Source organism: Miniopterus natalensis, chromosome 3 (genome assembly GCF_054644295.1).
Source record: "Miniopterus natalensis isolate mMinNat1 chromosome 3, mMinNat1.hap1, whole genome shotgun sequence".
In the NCBI taxonomy this organism is placed as follows: Eukaryota; Metazoa; Chordata; class Mammalia; order Chiroptera; family Miniopteridae; genus Miniopterus; species Miniopterus natalensis.
In genome coordinates this window covers 101,370,818-101,388,989 of record NC_142083.1, presented here as the reverse complement: position 1 = coordinate 101,388,989, position 18,172 = coordinate 101,370,818, and the positions used below count along the sequence as shown (strand labels likewise).

Below are 18,172 nucleotides of genomic sequence, written 5' to 3'. Positions count from 1 at the left end.
GTGAGTTCCAGAATTAACTGTGTCCCACGGTTTCCTGTAGCTAATCGAGTAACAATGATCATCTCACTTACAGTCACTGCACTCAGTGTGAATATTCCTCCTGCACCACCTCATGACCATGGTGAGGTCACACTCCTCACCATGATCCTATAGAGGTTTGCTAGACGCACGTTACAGACGAGAAAACCGAGACCCCTGCAGGTGGATGACTTGCCCACAGTCACACGGCGAGCAGGTGGCACAGCAGAGATTCAACCCAGTTCAAGCTCACTCCAACCCCATGCTACGAATTCTGAGTCTCTGTATTTTATTGCCTTCCTTTTTCTACTGAAGTGACCTTTTCGGGGGAAAAAAATTTCCTCTTCACCAAAGTGCAAAAACTTCTTGGGGTAAGAGTCTAATTCCACCCAAAGACTCGTCTTAACTACAATTCAAGCACAAATGCAGCTTCCAGGCTCCTCTAGAGAAAGCCGTAGAGAACCGTGCTTTGCTTACCTGAGGGGTCCCACTTCTAACCCAGAAATGAAGCAGGTTCATACTAAGGATTCTGAGCCCCAGTCCCTGCCACGGGAGACATCCTTAAACTACCTCTTACATTCAAATGCAGAGAAGAGCAACACAAAGGGAGAGAGTATGTGGCCGTCAGTCTAGAGTCCTGTCTTCTAGCAGGACACAATAACACAATCTACTCCTAAGCTCCGTGAGCACGCAGGCACTGTCCCTTCCGGCGGCCTGTGGCCTTGGCGTCCGTCTTCCCACCCCACCCCAGCATCCCCAATTTCCATGACAGCACAATGGGGTGCGGGGGCTCAGTGGCCCCCTTGCCTGTGATCACACTACACATGTCCTAGCCCTCTCCCCGTCTACCTCTGAAACGGAAAGCCTCACTCACGCACACACCTTTGCTTTCAGCGGGGAACGTGGCCACTTGAAATGAACGCACACTCCTCTGCGGCGCGGTGGGGTAAGCCATTCAACTCTAGCTAAAAGCACAGAGGCAGGAGGATCTGCGATAACTCCTATAGTAACAGCGCCTTTCGTTACCCTTTCCTTCCTGCTGACTCAGGTAAGGATGTGAGGGCTGGAGAGCCTAGCATCCTTCTTGGACCATGAGATCACTGTTACTCTGGGAACGGTGAAGCAGAGAACTGAAAGGAACCTAGGGCCCTGGGCTCTGGCCCCCTGACTTCAAGGTGAGAATAAAATCATATATATTTTCTATATATTAGACTCACTTTAAGAGGAAAAATGTGGTACCAAAAATACTCAGCCAAGGAACTCCTCTATGGTGCGCAAATCAGTCCCAAGTAACTCCGAGCATACCTGAGGATAACCTTCGCCCTTCCTGGACGTCCCCACCCTAAGCATCTCGACGTCAGGGGCTGCCATGGGCCGCAGCCCCTCTCTTGCTTCCTCAGACTGCAGCCCGAGCAGATACGCCGCCAAAGCAGTGACACAGGGTGACCAGGTGCTCACAGCTGCATCCTGACTCTCACCTGGCAGCCAGCCAGCTCCACAACACAGCAGCCCTGCAGAGCCAGTCTCTCTCACACCAGCTGCCCCACCGTTGGGGTCATTTGGGGACGATCACAAGGGCTGATATTTTCTGGGTGTTTACTACGTCCAAGCTCTGCTCCAGGCATCTTATATACTGCAACCACTTTGAGCAGCTCAGCAACATTTTAGGGTAGATACTGTTATTGGACCCATTTTATAGATGAAGAACCAGAGGTACAGAGAGGCTAAATAACATGGCAGGGATTCAAACTCCCAGCGACGCGTCTGATAGCCTGTGCCATATGCTCGCTCCCCTACGCTGCCTCCCAAGAAGGGAACCGGGAAGGCGAGGAAAATAAAGGCACGCCTACTCAAGGCAGCCACGTGTCATTAGAAACCTTGATTCTGCTCACCCTCACCACACCAGAAAACCCCGACCATCTCCTTCTGCCTCAGGTGTGTGATCCCCTGCACATTCTGAGTGACCTTCCCAACCACTAACTGCAGAGCAGGTGGGACAGGACAGCAGCGGTAAAAATGTCCCAGTCACCCACGACCTCAGCAAGAGACAAAGATGGAAAGCGACTCATGGAAGTGAACGGTGACCTTGAAGACCTATGCATCCCGGAGCCAAGACCCCGTGGGTACTTTGCTCTAGGGGTCAAAGTTCTAGAAAACAACCCAACTGTTTGCACCAGTACCTCAGTTGTTGGGACTTGGGAAGTGCTCCAGTGCAGTACATGGAACTGGGGGTCGCGATCTTGTAAGAGAGGCCGGGGGAGGGGCGTCTACAAGGGTCAGGGGCTGAGCCAGCCCTGCCCCAGATCTCAGGTGAGAGGACACAGGAGTCTGGGAAGACAGCAGTGCCATGCTGCCAGCATTCTGTGCAGCTGACAATGCCACTCACACCCACAGGGATCACTTCACTTCTCCCCGGAGGGTGGCGGTGCTACAACCAAACTGCCAATCAGAGCTTAGTCACATCTCCGGCTTAACACTCACATGCTTTCTTCTCCTGATGTAAACCCAGCTCACCAGGGAGTCAGTGCGCCCCCAAAACACAGCTCAGAAATGTGACTTTCCTCACCAAACTCAACCACACCTAGCCTAAAACTGGGGGCGGAGGGGCTGTGTTCCAGACTAGAAGTTACGAACGCAAATGCCTAGAGGCCAGAAGTGGGTGAAGCACGCCTGGCCGGCACCAACAGAGACAAAGGGGTGAATGTGGGACCCTCTGTGCGGACAGCCACTCTCAGCTCCAAGCAACTGCTCTAACGAGGGGGGAGCAATTCTCAGCCCACTTGAAGGTGGAAATTCAGAGATGTATGTGAAATCTCCCAGCTCTAAAATGCTGACATTAAATTCAAAAAATGTTCGACACTCAGCACGTCTAGGTTATTTGGCCCTGGAGAGCAAATCTACAACCAGCGACCACTGAGGCCGCCTTTCACATGATTAAAAGACACTGCCAAGTGGGGCCTCCCTGGCTTGGATCAAGGATATCAAACCAGATGCAAGGACCCAGGTAGCCAGTCACTTGGTGTCCTTCCATTTCCAGCCAGAAGGCAGAAAGGGCGATTCAAACCAAGATCTGAGAGGCATCCCGTCCCGAACCCCCTCTTTCCAGAGGCCCAGGAGACAGGCACCATCACCATTCTGTGGGACTGCACCATCTGCAGAGGTGGCAGCCCCTGCGGATCCTCTGCGAGGCAGGGAAAGAGGCAGAACTAGGGCAAGGGAGTCGGAATGAGGGGGACGGGCTGCACTGACCAGGCAGGGTAGGGTCAAGAGGCCTGTTTTGACTCTTCCGGGGCTGGGAAGGGAGCCGGGGTGCACGCCCTGGCAGATGAGGCCTCCCCGCTCCACCACTCCTGGATGGAGCGTCACTGCCCGAGCATGGCCCCGAAAGGGCCCCTCTGTGGTGCCGAATCCTAGCCTGGGAGGCCCCTGGGGCAGACGTGATTCCTTCGCTCTCTGCCTGACTCAGTCACTTCTAGAAAGTCCTTTCCACCATCTCTTCCCAAAACAGGCACCCGCAGAGCCCCACAGCCTACCTTGGCACTGGAATCCTTGCTTCCCGAAGCCCCTGCAAAGGCACAAGGAGGCAAGTCAGGCAGCCACCAGCCACTTCCCCCCAGCCACCCCCCGCCCCTGCCCTCTGCCAGGTGCAGCCTCCCAGCCACAGCCCGGTGCCCGAGTCTTCCGCTTCGAGCGAGGGGGCAGGGCGAGCTCGGCGTACCCCCCACCTCCCCTCAGAAGGCAGGGGACGGGCGGCTGCGACCACGAGGGGGCGTTTGGGGGTCGGGGGGCAGGCGGGAGATGTGCCCGCAGAGATGCCCCAGGACCCTCGGGGAAAGAGGCGAGATACAGGCGCCGGGAGAGCGGGGATGGGGGCCCCGGGCAGCGGCGCTCCCGGAGGCGCTGGGCGGGAGGGGCGCCCCACGCCCGGAGGGGCAGCGGGGAGAAGGGCCCGCAGCGACGAGGCCGGGGCTGGGGAGTGGAAGGGGGAACCCAGACCCCAGGGGGCGCACCGCGAGGCGGCACAGGGCGCAGTCCCCGGAGGCGCAGGACGGGAGGATGCCCGAGCCCCAAGGGAGAGAGGGCACTCAGGGCGCTGCCCGGGAAAGGAGGGGAGGGTGCGGGCTCCGCAGCCCGGAAGGAGGTAACGAGACAGGGCACCCGGGGCGAGAGGGCGCCCCGCGCTCTGCGCGGCCCCGGGACCCCGGGCGCCCGGCCGCCGGCCCTCCGGAGCGCGGGCAGAGGCTGGGCGCCGGGAGTGCGGGCCGGCGGTGGGAGCGGGAAACCCGGGGCGCGGGGCCGGGCTGCCGGTCCCCGGGGGTCCCCCGCGGCGCGGCGCCCGCGCCCTCACCAGATGAAGTCGGTGCAGTGGCTGCAGAAGGTGGGCTGCTTGAAGAAGCGGGCGGTGAATTTGTGGTTCTTGACCTCGTGCACGTTCTTCTGCCGGAGGGCGCCTTTGCGGGCGAAGCGCACGGTGCTCTCCTCGCCCTCGGCCGGCGGCCCCGCAGCCGGGTCAGCCATCTTGCGCGCGGGGCGCGGGGAGCCGCGGGGGGCGGCGGGGCGCGGGGCGCGGGCTGCGGCTGCGGCGGGGCGCGGGAGGGCGGCCGTGCTGCCGCCGAGCCCGGGCGCTTCCCTGCGCGGCTCCGGCGGCCGCGCGCACCCGCGGCTGTCGCTCGCCCAGCTGCCGCCGCCCGGCCAGCTGCGCTCGGCACCGCCGGCCCGGCTGCGGGGGCGGGGGCGGGGCCAGGCCGGCACGCCCCCTCATTTGCATGGCGAGCCCCGCCCGCCAGCTGCTTTGCATACGGGCCCCGGGGCTGCGGGCTCCGGGGAAGCTCTGCGGCGCGGGGACCGCCACCCGCGTCCCCAGACCCCGGCCTCGCCCGGCTCCCGCCCGGGGGCAGGAAGGCACGAGCGCGCGGGGGCACCCGGGCCGGGAGGGCGGAAGGGCGGGAGGGCGAACGCGCGTGGGGGCGCAGGGACCCCGACCGCTGCGGGAGGCCGCTCGCGCCGCCGGGTCCCTCCGCAGGTCCTGGGGACGCGGCTCCCTGCCCCCGGGAAGGCCGGTGCCCGCGGACCGCGCGCCGCAGAGGCGGGAGGGCGGCCTTGGGGCAGATTAGAGAGGGCTTCCTACCTCTGGCCATCCCCCCAGAGACTCAGTTTCCTCAACTGTAAAATGGGCTAGTGGGGAAGGGGATGTGTTTGTTTTATTGAATTTATTGGGTGACACTGGTTAATGAAATTATACAGGTTTCGGGAGTACAATTCTATAACATCATCTGCATGTTGTACCGCGTGTTCACCGCCCCAAGGCGAGTCTCCCTCCACCACCGTTTAGCCCTGTGCCCTCTTCTGCCTCCCCCACCCCCTTCCCTCGCCCAATCGCCACACTGTTGTCTGGGTCCGTGAGTCTTTCTGTTTTTTCTTTGCTTAATCTCTTCACCCTTCTCACCCAGCCCCCAGCCCGCCCCCCCCCCCAGCTGTCAGTCTGTTCTCTCTATCCATGAGTCTGTCTCCTTTGCTAATTTATTTTGTTCATTAGATTTCACATATAAGTGAAATCATATGGTACTTTCCCTGACTGGCGTATTTCACTGAGCATGATGCTCCCTCGGTCCATCCATGCTGTCATAAGAGGTAAGCATTCCTTCTTTTTTATGGCCGCATAGTATTCCACGCTGTGAATGTCCCACAGCTGTTTTATCCGCTCACCTACTGGTGGGCACTTGGGCTGCTTCCAGATTTGGGCTATTGTAAATAACGCTGCTATGGACATAGGGGTGCGTTTTCTTTTGAATTAGTGTTGCGGGTTTATTTGGATATATTCCCAGAAGTGGGATTGCTGGGTCATAGGCAGTTCCATGTTTAATCTTTTGAGGTAACTCCATACCGCTTTTCACAGTGGCTGCATCAGTCTGCATTCCCACCAGCAGTGGGTGCATGAGGGTTCCCTTTTCTCCACATCCTGGACAGCACTCATTTGTTGATTTATTGATAATAGCCATTCTCATAGGTGTGAGGTGATACCTCATTGTGGTTTCAATTTGCGTCTCTCTGATGATTAGTAACATTGAGCATCTTTTTATATATCTATTTGCATCTGTATGTCCTTTTTGAAGTATCTATTCAGGTCTTCTGCCCATATTTTAATTGGATTGTTGGGTTTTTTTGGTGTTGAGTTTTATAAGTTCCTTATAAATTTTGGATATTAAGCCCTGTGAATATGTTCTCCCATTCAGTGGGTTGTGTTTTCATTGTGTTGATGGTTTCCTTTGTTGTGCAAAGACTTTTTAGTTTAATATAGCTCCACTTGTTTATTTTTTCTTTTGTTTCTCTTGCGCAAGAAGATATATCACAAAAAATATTGCTATGAGAAATGTCCAAGATTTTACTACCTATGGTTTCTTCTAGGATTTTTATGGTTTTGAATCTAACATTTTAAGTCTTTAATCCATTTTGAGTTTATTCTTGTGTGTGGTGTACGAACGTGGTCTAGTTTCATTCTTCTGCGCATCTCAGTCCAATTTTCCCAACACCATTTATTGAATAGACTATCTTTATCCCATTGTATGCTCTTTCCTCCTTTGTCAAATATTAATTCACTATAAAGGCCTGGGTTTGTTTCTGGGCTCTCTAGTCTGTTCCATTGGTCTGTGTGTCTGTTTTTATGCCCGTACCATGCTGTTTTGATTACTAGGGACTTGTAGTACAGTTTGATTTCAGGCAGCATAATTCCTCAAACTTTGCTTTTCTTTCTAAAAATTGCTGTGGCTATTTAGAGTCTTTTGTGGTTCCAGATAAATTTTCGGGATATTTGTTCTAGTTCTGTGAAATACGTCATTGGTATCTTGATAGGAATTGTGTTGAATCTATAGATTGCTTTGGGTACTATGGACATTTTAATGAAGTTAATTCTTCCTATCCATGAACATGGTATATGCTTCCACTTGTTTGTATCTCCTTCAGTTTTTTTTCTTCAGTGTCTTATAATTTTCCAAGTACATGTCTTTACATCCTTGGTTAAACTTATTCCTATGTTTTTGGTTTTGTTTTCTTTTGTCTTTTGGTAATCCTCACCAGAGGATATTTTTCCATTGATTTTTAGAGAGAGTGGAAAGGAGGGAGGGAGTGGAGGTGAGAAGGAGAGAGAGAGAGAGAAACATCCATGTGAGAGAGACACATTGACTGGTTGCCTCCTTTATGTGTCCCAACCAGCCCGGGGATGGAACCTGCAACCCAGGTATGTGACCTTGACTGGGAATCAAACCCACGATCTTTTGGTGCCAGGGCTGGCAGTCTAACCACTGAACAGTACTGACCAAGGCCCTAGGTTTTTTGGGGGGTTTTTTGGAAGCAAATGTAAATGTAAATTGGATTGCTTTCTTAGTTTCCCTTTCAGATAGCTCATCATTGGCTTATAAAATGCAACTAATTTCTGGATATTAATTTTGTATTCTTCTACCTTACTGAATTCATTTATCAATTCCAGCAGTTTTTTGGCGGAATCTTTAAGGTTCTCTCTATACAGTATCATGCCATCTGCAAATAATGACAGTTTTACTTCCTCCTTTCCAATTTGTATGCCCTTTATTTGTTCCTCCTGTCTGATGGCTGTGGCCGGGACTTCCAGTACTATGTTGAATAAGAGTGGTGAAAGTGGACACCCCTGTCTTGTTTGCAAGCTTAAGGGCAAATGCAGATAGCTTTTGCCCATTGAGTATGATATTGGCTATAGGTCTGTCATATATGGCCTTTGTTATGTTGAGGTATGTTTCTTCTGTTCCCACTTTGCTGAGAGTTTTTATCATAAATGGGTGCTGGATTTTATCAAATGCTTTTTCTGCATCTGTTGATGTGATTATGTGGTTTTTTACCCTTCATTTTTTTTATGTGGTGTATCATGTTTATTGATTTGTGGATATTGTACCAACCTTGCATCCCATCAATAAATCCCACTTGATCATAATGTATGACTTTTTTAATGTATTGCTGGATCCGATTTGCTAATATTTCGTTGAGGATTTTAGCATCTATGTTCATCAGGGATATTGGCCTATAATTTTCTTTCTTTGTAGTATCTTTATCTGGTTTTGGAATTAGGATAGTGCTGGCCTCATAAAATGAGTTTGAAGTCTTCCCTTTTGAATTTTTTGAAATCTTTTGAGAAGAATTGGTATTAGTTCTTCTTTGAATATTTGGTAAAATTCACCTGGGAAGGGAGATCTAATAGGTTAGTATTTCCTCAACTTCATTTATTCCTGACCCATCTTCACAAATGCTGGTCATATTTGTGCACTGGCTGAAAAAAGTAGTCTACCTGGTTTCTGAGTTTAAATAGCAGGAGGTATCCATACTATTAAATCTCTCCAAATGCTGCCATCTGCCCAAAACAGCTGCATTTGGGCCTCCTGTTATTTGTTAAGGAAGGAGATGCACAGGAAATGTCAGAGGGATGTTAAAGACACACTAACATCCGACGGGGATGCTCTCCTGGATGGGGGGTGGGAGGTAACCAAGAGTAACAGCTGTCTGGGTGGGCAATGCAGTGTGCTTTAGCCCCGTCCGTGCGCTGCACCTAAACATCCCCCACGGTGCCCCACTGTCTGCGAAGGCAACTCCACACTGGACTATAAACCCCCTCACTAGACCTGGGCTCTGAGCAGGCGCTGCTCACCACTGTGGCACCCAGCCCCAAGCTCAGTGCCTGACGTCGCCGAAGAGCTCAACTAATTGGTTGACTGAGTGAGTGATTGTGTGAACAAATGAGTCTATGGCAAACTGAAGGAGAGCACTCCTTACCCCCTCTCGTGTCCAGTAGGCGTTTAATAATGATAAACATCAGGGGCTGGATCGGTGTCAGGCACTTGCACTCTTTTTATTTCTCCCAAAGACCGATGTAGGTCTGGTAACTCATGGACAAGGACCGTGGGCTCAGGCTGACTACGATACACACCCCAAGTCACACTGTTGACCGGTGTGTAGCCGGCCTAGCTACGAATCATGCTGGTGGTAAAGGGCTGGTGAAAGAAGGCAGGGTGAAGGCGAACCAGCCACACTGAACTTCTGCCTAGGGAAGCGCAGGTCCCACTGTGACAACTCTGCCCGGAAGCTGCTGAGTGGCAAGTCATTATGAGGTGGTATGTGGGGGGCAAAGCCTGTCACAGGAGAGTGTCCTTCCCCACATAGTAATTCAAAGGTAGTGAGCAAAAAGATAGCATTCGCTTTTAAGGTCGACATGTTTGGAAAACTGGATGTGCCTGTCTATTATTAGTCCTTCAACAGGCTCCATCCCTCCCAGGGAGGCTTGGGAAAACATCCCAGGAGACCCTGCTGCTGAAGTCGCTTTCCTTTGAACCGTGAGATGGAAGCTTGCAGCCCACATCCTGCTTTTTGAATGAAGTGCACGTGGATGACTTTGGTCTGTAACAACAAACAGTACCTCATGGGCCTGAACCTGGGGGTGCAGGGGCTGGTGGACCCGAATGAACCACTCTATTTCTAGAGAGGCTGTATCATCTGAGGATGAGAGAACACAGTTCCCATTTGATCCAGGTCCCTGTCGGGCAGGGGTCTCAAACTAGTGACTCTTGAATACATTTTTAGCCAGCCCGGTGAATTTTTTTACATTGGACAAACTTTAATCCAGATTCTGACTTCTCGGGGGGGAGGGGAAGGTATGCCTACATGGAGTCCACATTCTTCCACTCACTCGTTCATTTGTTCATTCATTCAGCAGTGAATTTATCGACCACCTATTATGTGCTATTCCACACATTGTTAAATAAAACAGAAAAAGTCCTGCTTTCAAGGAGCTTATAGTCTAATGGATGATTGGATAATAAACTAATAAACTAAAAATCTGTACTAGGTGGGGTAGAGAGTCGTGTTGTAAAGAAAAATAAAGTGTGGTAAAGAAATGGAGACTGACAGCGGCCCCCGGCCAGTGTTGCTCAGTGGGTTGAGCACCGTCCATGCACCAAGGAGCTGGTTTTATTCCCGGTCAGAGTCTATGCTGGGGTTGTGGGCTCGATCCCCTGTAGGGGGAGTGCAGGAGGTGAGCCATCGATGTTTCTCTCCCACTGATGTTTCTCTCTCTCCTTCTCCGTTTCTCTCTCTCTCCAAAAATCAATAAAAACATACAAAAAAAAAAAGACCAACAGTGGCCAGGGAAATCCTTTATAAGGATCTGAGAAAAGACCTGAATGAAGTGAGGGGAAAGCCAGAGCGCTGAGGGTAGAGTGTTCCAAACCAAGGGAAAGGAAAGCGTGTGCTTGGCGTGTTGAGAAATGGCAAGGAGGCCCCTGTGGCTGGAGTGGAGAGGGGACAGAGCAGGTACGAGATGAGGTCAGTGAGGGAGAGGGCCTTGTAGATGGGGTTAGGAATTTGGATTTCACTCCAGTGAATGGGACGCCATTGGAGGGCTGGGAGCAGAGGAGTGGCCTGATAGGACTTACCTTGTCTTTAAAGATTAACCTAAATACTATGTGGAAAGTAGATTGAAAGGAAGAAAGAGTAGGAGCAGGGAGAGCAGCGGAGGTCATCTGGGTAGATGAGGCAAGCGATGACAACATGGCATGGTGCCACATGTGGCTAAAGGGCAGCGGCTCCCTCTGAAGGTTGGGCACAGGCGCTCTCGGTCACCAGAGGCCTTGCACGGGCCACTCAGCTTATAAAGGAACGAGGCAGTGAGGACCCAGGCTGCTCCTACTGGGAATGGAGTCCAAGGTCACTTAAGTTCAGGCTTCAGACTTGCTGTCTCTACTAGTTTCCTGCAGCTGCCATAACAAATTGTCACAAAACCTGGAGGCTGAAAAGAACAGAAATTTATTATCTGAATAATTCTGAAGGCTAAAGTCGAGGTGTCTGGAGGGCCCTGCTCCCTCTGGGGCGTTAGAGAAGAATCCCCCTTTCCTCTCCCAAGTTCGGGTGGCTGTCAGCATTCCTGGCTTCCTTGGCTTGTCGCCACATCACTCCCATCTTCACAACTTCTCTCGGTGTGTCTCTCTTCTCTTCTGTTTAATCTCCTCTGTGCATCTCTTACAAGGACACTGGTTATTAGATTTGGGGCTCACCCAGATCATCTAGAGTGATTTCTTCATCTCAAAATCCTTAACATAATTGCACCTTTGCTTTTTCCCCCCAAATAATATGGCATTCACAGGTCGCAGGAATTAGGTCTTGGACAAAATCAACATACTACATGCATAACCCTGGGTAAGTCCCTTGCTCTCTCTGTGCCTCACTTTCTCCTCTATAAGACAGGGACAGAGGTGTAGTAGCTTGCCTCCCAAGTCTTTCATTCCAAGGCTGCACTATCCAATACAGTAACCACGAGCCACATGTGGCCACTGAGCACCTAGAATGTAGCTAGTCTGAACTGAGATGCAATTGTAAGTATAAAATACATCCCAAAATGTCAAGTACTTAATATGAAAAGGAAAAATATCTCATAAATATATTTTTAATTTTCATTGCATGTTGGAATTATAATATTTTGGATATATTGGGTTAAATCAAATTTTTCTCTAAAATTAATTTCACCTGTTGGTTTGGGTTTTGTTTGTTTATTTACTTTTTAATGTGATTACTAGAAAATGTAAAATTATATATGCGGCCCACATTATTTTTCTTTGGACACCTCTGTTCTAAAGAAATGGTTTAAAATAACTTAATTAACTTTTAAAAACTAAATGTAAATAAAAGCTCATCTCCATTCTATGTGACATCAGCAGTCAAGACGGGGCTGAAGGATCTGCTTTCAAGATGCTCACTTACCTGGCTGATAAATTGGTGCTGGCTGTCAGTTCAAAGATCACCCAGAGCTTTTAGCCAGGGCCTCAGTTCCTCTTTATATGGGCCTCTCCACTGGCAGCTTGAGCTTTCTCATAGCATGGTGGTTAAATTCCAAAAGTGAATGTCCCAAGATATAGGAAGTGGAAGATGACAGCACTTTAAAGCCTGGTCTGGAAACTGACACACAGTCATTCCTGACGCATGCTATTGGTCAAGCAGTCTCAGAGCCTATATTCAAGGGGAGACCTCATGTCTCAATGAAAAAAGCATCCAAGAATTTGGGGCCACACAGGAGTTTACTAAACATTTATTGAAATTTTAAAATGTCAAATTGCCCATCTCACATTTGAGAAAAATTTGAAAAAGTTAAGCAATTCTCAAAGTCACTCTAGAACTGCTACTACTAATGTATGCATAGCCCATGGACACAGACAATAGTGTGGGGAAGGCCTGGGGTGGGGCAGGGGCTGAATGGAAGGGTACAAAGAGTGGGTGGAATGGGGGACACCTGTAACACCATCAGCAATAAAAAAATTTAAAAAAACTAATATTAAGAAAAGAAAAGTATGGCCCATTCAAAGGAAAAAATAACCAACAGAAACTGTCCCAGTGAAATGCCACATAGAGAACCTACTAGACAAAGACTTTAAAACAACTCTTAGAAATGCCCAAAGAACTAAGGGAAGATGTGGCAAAATTCAAGAAATTAGTGGCTGAACAAAATGCAAACATCGAGAAAGAGAGAAAACCTAAAAAGAAGCCAAAAACAAACTCTAAAGCTGAAAAGTACAAAAATTGAAATGAAAAATTTCCTAGAGGGCTATTCAAAGGCAGATTTGAACATATAGATGAAAGAATCAGCGGGCCTGAAGACAGGATGATTGAAATTACAGAGGAAGAGAAAGAAAAAGCTGAAGAAAAGTAAACAGAGCCTAAGGGACCCGTGGGACACCATCAAATAAATCAACATGCGCATCACGGGAGTCCCAGAAGGGGAAGAGAGACAAAAAGGGCAGAAAGATTATTTTAAGAATTAATCTGAAAACTACCCAAATTTGATGCTAGACATCAATAGAAATACCCAAGAAGCTCAAATAACTCTAACTAGGATAAACTTTAAGAGACTCACACTAAGACAGATTATAATCAAACTGCGAAAAGACTGAGACAGAGAGAATCTTGAAACCAGCGAGATAAATGACTACTCACAAACAAGGGACCCCAAATAAGATTATAAGCAGATTTGTCATCAGAAACTTGGAGGCCAGAAGGCAGTGGACTGATATATTCAAAGTGCTAAAAGAAAACAAAAATTGTCAGTTAAGACTCCTATAACCAGCAAAACTGTTCTTCAAATTGTAAGGGAGAAATAAAGACATTTCTAGATAAAAGTTTAGGGACATTTTAACCAGTAGAACATCCCTGAAAGAAATGCTCCAGGGAGTCCTGCAGGTTGAAATGAAAGGACACTAGACGGTAACTCAGAACCATATGAAGAAATAAAGAGCTCAGTGAAGGTAAAAATATGCGCAATTATAATTAAAGCTAGTGTTATCATAGAAATGGTTTGTAATCCCCCCTTTTTTGTCTTCTACATGGTTTAAGAGACTAATACACTTTTTAAAAAATCCTCACCCAAGGATATGTTTTTATTGATTTGAGAGAGAGAGGAAGGAAGAGAGAGGGAGAGAGAGAAAGATCCATGTGAGAGAGAAACATCGGTCAGTTGCCCACTGTACAGGCGCCGACGGGATCAAACCCACAACCTGGGCATGTGACCTGACTGGGAATCGAACCCACGACCTTTTGGTGTGAGGGATGACACTCCGACCAACTGAGCCACCTGGCCAGGCCTGGTACACTTCTTTACAAAAGAATTACCGGCCTAAAAGTGAGTGCTATTGTAACTTTGGTTTGTAACTCCACATTGTTTTCTACATAACTTAAGAGACTAATGTATCATAAAACTTAAAACATTAGTTTATGTTTTTGAACACATGCTGTATAGAGATGTCATTTTGTAACATCCGTAACTGAAAGAGGTGGGGGCAGAACTGTACCGGAGCAGTTTGGTGTGTCGTATGCACATGTAAAGTTAGTACAAATTCAAATTAGAGCGTGAGGATGTTAATGTAATGCCCCTGGTAACCACAGAAAATAGTTATAGACAATACACAAAAGGAAGTGAGTAGGAAATTAAAATATTTCACTACAAAAGCAAAAACAGCTAAACACAAAAGAAGACAGTAACGCAGGAAATGAGGGATTTTTTTTAAAAAAGCTAAATGGCATAAAGAAAGGAAATAGCAAAATGGCAGAAGTAAGTCCCTCCTTTTCAGTAATGACTTTAAATGTAAACTCTCCAAGCAAAAGACAGAAATTGGCAGAATGGATTTAAACAAGAATTAATAATTAATACTCTTCAAACTAAAAAAATTAAAATATGATCCAACTCTATGGTGTCTACAAGAGAATCAGTCTAGATCCAGAGACACGACTAGGCTGAAAGTGCAAGGCCGGCGGAAGCAGGATGTAGACGAGGTGCCTGTGTGTCGGTGTCGCTGCAGCTTCGCGGCGGCTGAAGTGTGGAAGCAGCCCGGTGCCCAGCACGGGCGGACGGCCGGGCAAGGTGTGTTAGACGCGTACAATGGAATGTTATTCGTCCTTAAGAGGAAGGACATTCTTATGCCACAACCTGGCTGAACTCTGAGAACATTTGGCTAAGTGACACAAGTCAGTCACGAAAGGACAAAGCGTGCACGCGTCCACTTCCACGCGGTGTCCGGAGCAGTCAGGGCCGCGGAGACAAAGCAGAACGTGGCCGGGAAGCACGGGGAGTTCTTGTTTAATGCGACGCTGAGTTTCGGTTTTGCAAAACGAAAGAGGTCTGCGGATGGATGTGATCGTTGCACAATGATACAAGTTACTTTATACCGCTGGACTCTTGAGGTTAAGGTAGTTTTTGTTATGTGCATTTTACCACATTTAAAATGTGGCAAATGAATTCATGGATACCGAGCTTCAGTTTGAGAAGAAGTTTTGGAGATGGACGGTGGTGATGACAATGTGAATGTGCCTAATGCCACTGCACTGTACACTTTTAAATGGGGGGGACGGTAAAAATGGTAAATTTTATGCTTGATGTACTTTACCTCAATAAAAAAGTAAATGAAAGAAACTATTGATTGGACACTAGCATTGAACCAAATCCTGTGGGAAACCCTCTCCATGCTTTGATGTCTCTGTCTGATCCCCATGCTACGTACATAGGTGAGGAAACTAAGTTACAGTGAGGTTAGGCAGCTTCCCGAGGGCTCGTTAGAAACTGGCGGCGCTATGACTTGAACCCAGGTCTTCTGAGCCCATGCTTTTACCACTGCCCCTTTTTTAAAGACTTTCCCTGGGAGACAATTCTGCTAAGGGTGGGACTCTTCTACACAGGAAAACTCTTCCAGAGAAGATAACCAGCTACCTTTAATTTTTCTGTTGTTGCAGTAAAGCGTGTATGCAATAAGACAGATTAATTTTAAGTCTACAGTAGAATATGTTTTTACATATGTCTACATCTAAGTGACCTCCACCAGATCAAAGTATAGAACAGTTTCTGTTCCCCAGAAAACTCTCTTTTACCCTGTCCAAGAAAATACCCCCTCAGAGAGAAACACTGCCTAACTTCTATCATCATAGTTTATTTAATTAAAAAAAATTTTTAAATTGTGGCATAATATATGTAACATAAAATTTACGTGAAATGTTACATACTATGTCATTGATGTGGCATAATAAATGTAACAATATATGTAACACAATTTTAAAAATTGTGGTGTAATATTTGTAACAAAAATATGTAATAAACATATGTAACAAAATTTACCATCTTAACCATTTCTTTGTTTTTTCTAGGTTTATTGGGATTTAATTGACTAAAACATTGTATTACTCTTTGTACAACATAATTATTGGATACACGCATATGCTGCAAAATGGTTACCACAATAAGTTTAGTTAACATCACTGGCCTCACATAGTTGTAGTATTTTTCTTGTGGTGAGAACTTTTAAGGTCTCCTCTTCGCAGCTTTCGAATATGCAATGCAGTGTCGTTAACTAGAGTATACATTACGTCCCAGAACGCATTTCTCTTATGACTGGAAGTTTGTACCTTTGACCACCTTCATCTGTTTCACCAGCACCCCCCCCCCCAACCGCCCAGCCCCTGGCAACCACTAATCTACCCTCTGTTTCTACAAGTTTGGTTCTTTAGATTCCACATATGAGGGAGATCATACAGTATTTGTCTTCTCTGTCTGACTTACTTCGCTTAGCATGATGCCCACAAGGTCCATCCATGCTTCACAAATGGTAGGATTTCCTTCTTTTCTATGGCTGAAAAGTGATATAATGGAATATATATATTTCCCACATTTTATTTGTCCACCCGCCCATTGGGGGACACTCAGCTTGCTGCCATGTCTTGGCTGTTGTGAGCAAGGCTGCCGTGAAGGGGGGTGCGGGTATCTCTTCCCAGTCCTGATTTCGATATATTGGATATATTCCCAGAAGTGGGGTCGCTGGGTCATGCGGTAGTTCTGTTGTTAATGTTTTGAGGAGCCTCCGTGTTGTTTCCACGGCGGCTGCACCCATGTACATTCCGCATGCTTTCTCTCCCGTGTTCGGATGACAGCCATTCTCGGTGTGAGTGACATCTCGGCGTGGTTAAGAACGGTAAGGTTAAGTACACTCACACTGTGCAACCCACATGCAGAACTCTCGCCTTGCAAAACTGAAACTCTGCCCATTAGACAACAGCCCGGTCCCCACCACCCAGCCCCTGGCAGCCCCCTTCCTACTTCGTCTCTAGGAATTTGACCCCCTGGGTGAGCCACGTGGCTGAATCGTACCGGAATCATCTTTCTGTGACTGGTGGTCTTTGCTCAGGCCGCCGTAAGAACCTGCCACAGGCTGGGTGACGTAAGGAACAAGCATGTGTTTCCCGTGGTTCTGGAGGCTGGAAATCTAAGATCAGGATGCCAATATGGCCAGGTCCTTGATGACACTCTTCCTGGTCACGTCTTCACATGGCCTTTCTTTGGGGGGGGGGGGAGCGGGGAGAGAGAGAGAGAGAGAGAGAGAATCTTGTGTCTCTTTTTTAAAGGGCATTAATCCCATCATAGGGGCTCCACCCTCATGACCTCGTCTGAACCTAATTACTTTCCAAAGGTCCCACCTCCACCTCTCATCACGGGGGGGATTAGGGCTTCAACGGATGGGAGGGGTGGGGGGGGCAAGACGCAAGCATTTGGTCCCCAGCACCGCTTATTGCACTTCGGGTAAAGCTCCCAAGGTCCACCCATCCTGCAGCATGTGACTTTCCTTCCTTTTTAAAAGCTACGATCATGGATTCATCTTGCCTGTTCTTGAACCTCATGTAAAGTGAATCATACAGTTTCTGGATGTTGTTCTCTGTCCAGGTCTGTAAGATTCTTCCATGTTTTGGTGCATGTGGGTGTTTGTTCCCATTTTTATTGCTTTGCATGAATATACCACCATTGGATGACGCGGACGATGTCAGTGTCATTTGCACTGGGTCCAGTTGGAGCTGCTTTAGGAAAGTCCTCTATGAGCACCCTCGTGTGCGTCTTCTGTGCTCAGATGCGCTCTCGTCTCCTGAGTAACTACTCGCAAGGGAAGTTCCTGTAAGCAGCTGCTTTCGGTCCCTAGCCTGACTCCAAACGGGGGGCTGCGTGTGGCCAATGTCCCGGTGGCTCTGGGCCCCTCTCCCAGCTGCGGCCCCGCTTCTCCTGCGCTCCCCCAGGGCCTGCAGGACCCGGGTGGGTTCTCGGAGCGACGGCAGGAAGTAACTGTGGGTAAAGGCCGTGTAATAATGAACACAGCACAGTGAAACCCAACCTTCAGGTCAGGGAAAGTTTGTGTTTGGTTTACTGAATTCTAGAAAAGGAAACTGAAAAAATGAAGCTGTGAGGGCACACATGGGACGGTCAGGCGTCCGCAGCGGGCCGTGTTCACGCTTGGTCCCCTGGTCCTCCCAGCAGGGACAGCACAGTGGCCGTGGCTCAGATCCCGGGGCAGACGCGCGGCTGTGGGGTCCCAGGGCCGCCGCCTCCTCCTCGGGCCGCGGGGCCTGCTCAGTCTTTGTGAGCAAGTGTCAGAGGCATTGAAAACCCACTAGCACCATCTGAGGCAGTCTCCTCGATGTGTTCAGAATAATTGGAAGCAAGCTAAACGGGAATGACTCTCACTGAGAGACAGTGCGATTGAGTGCCATGTTAAGGCAACACTAAAAGTCATTTCAGGGCCCCCGTTTTGGAATCAGGGTGTTAAGGGATGACCGAGTAAGGCCTGCTTTC

At 48.7% G+C, this 18,172-nt stretch overlaps 1 protein-coding gene across 2 annotated transcripts in view; it reads right to left on the bottom strand.

The window, feature by feature from the left end:
- PRKCB (protein kinase C beta) overlaps positions 1-4,536 on the bottom strand; it is a 273,228-nt gene extending 268,692 nt beyond the window's left edge. For both annotated transcript variants that reach the window (XM_087815849.1, XM_087815848.1), the window contains exons 1-2: positions 4,367-4,536; positions 3,552-3,583 (exon numbers count right to left, since the gene is read on the bottom strand). In XM_087815849.1, coding sequence (XP_087671975.1) covers positions 3,552-3,583; positions 4,367-4,536 — 202 coding nt within the window. The remainder of the gene's footprint in view (positions 1-3,551; positions 3,584-4,366) is intronic.
- Positions 4,537-18,172: the final 13,636 nt, after the last annotated feature.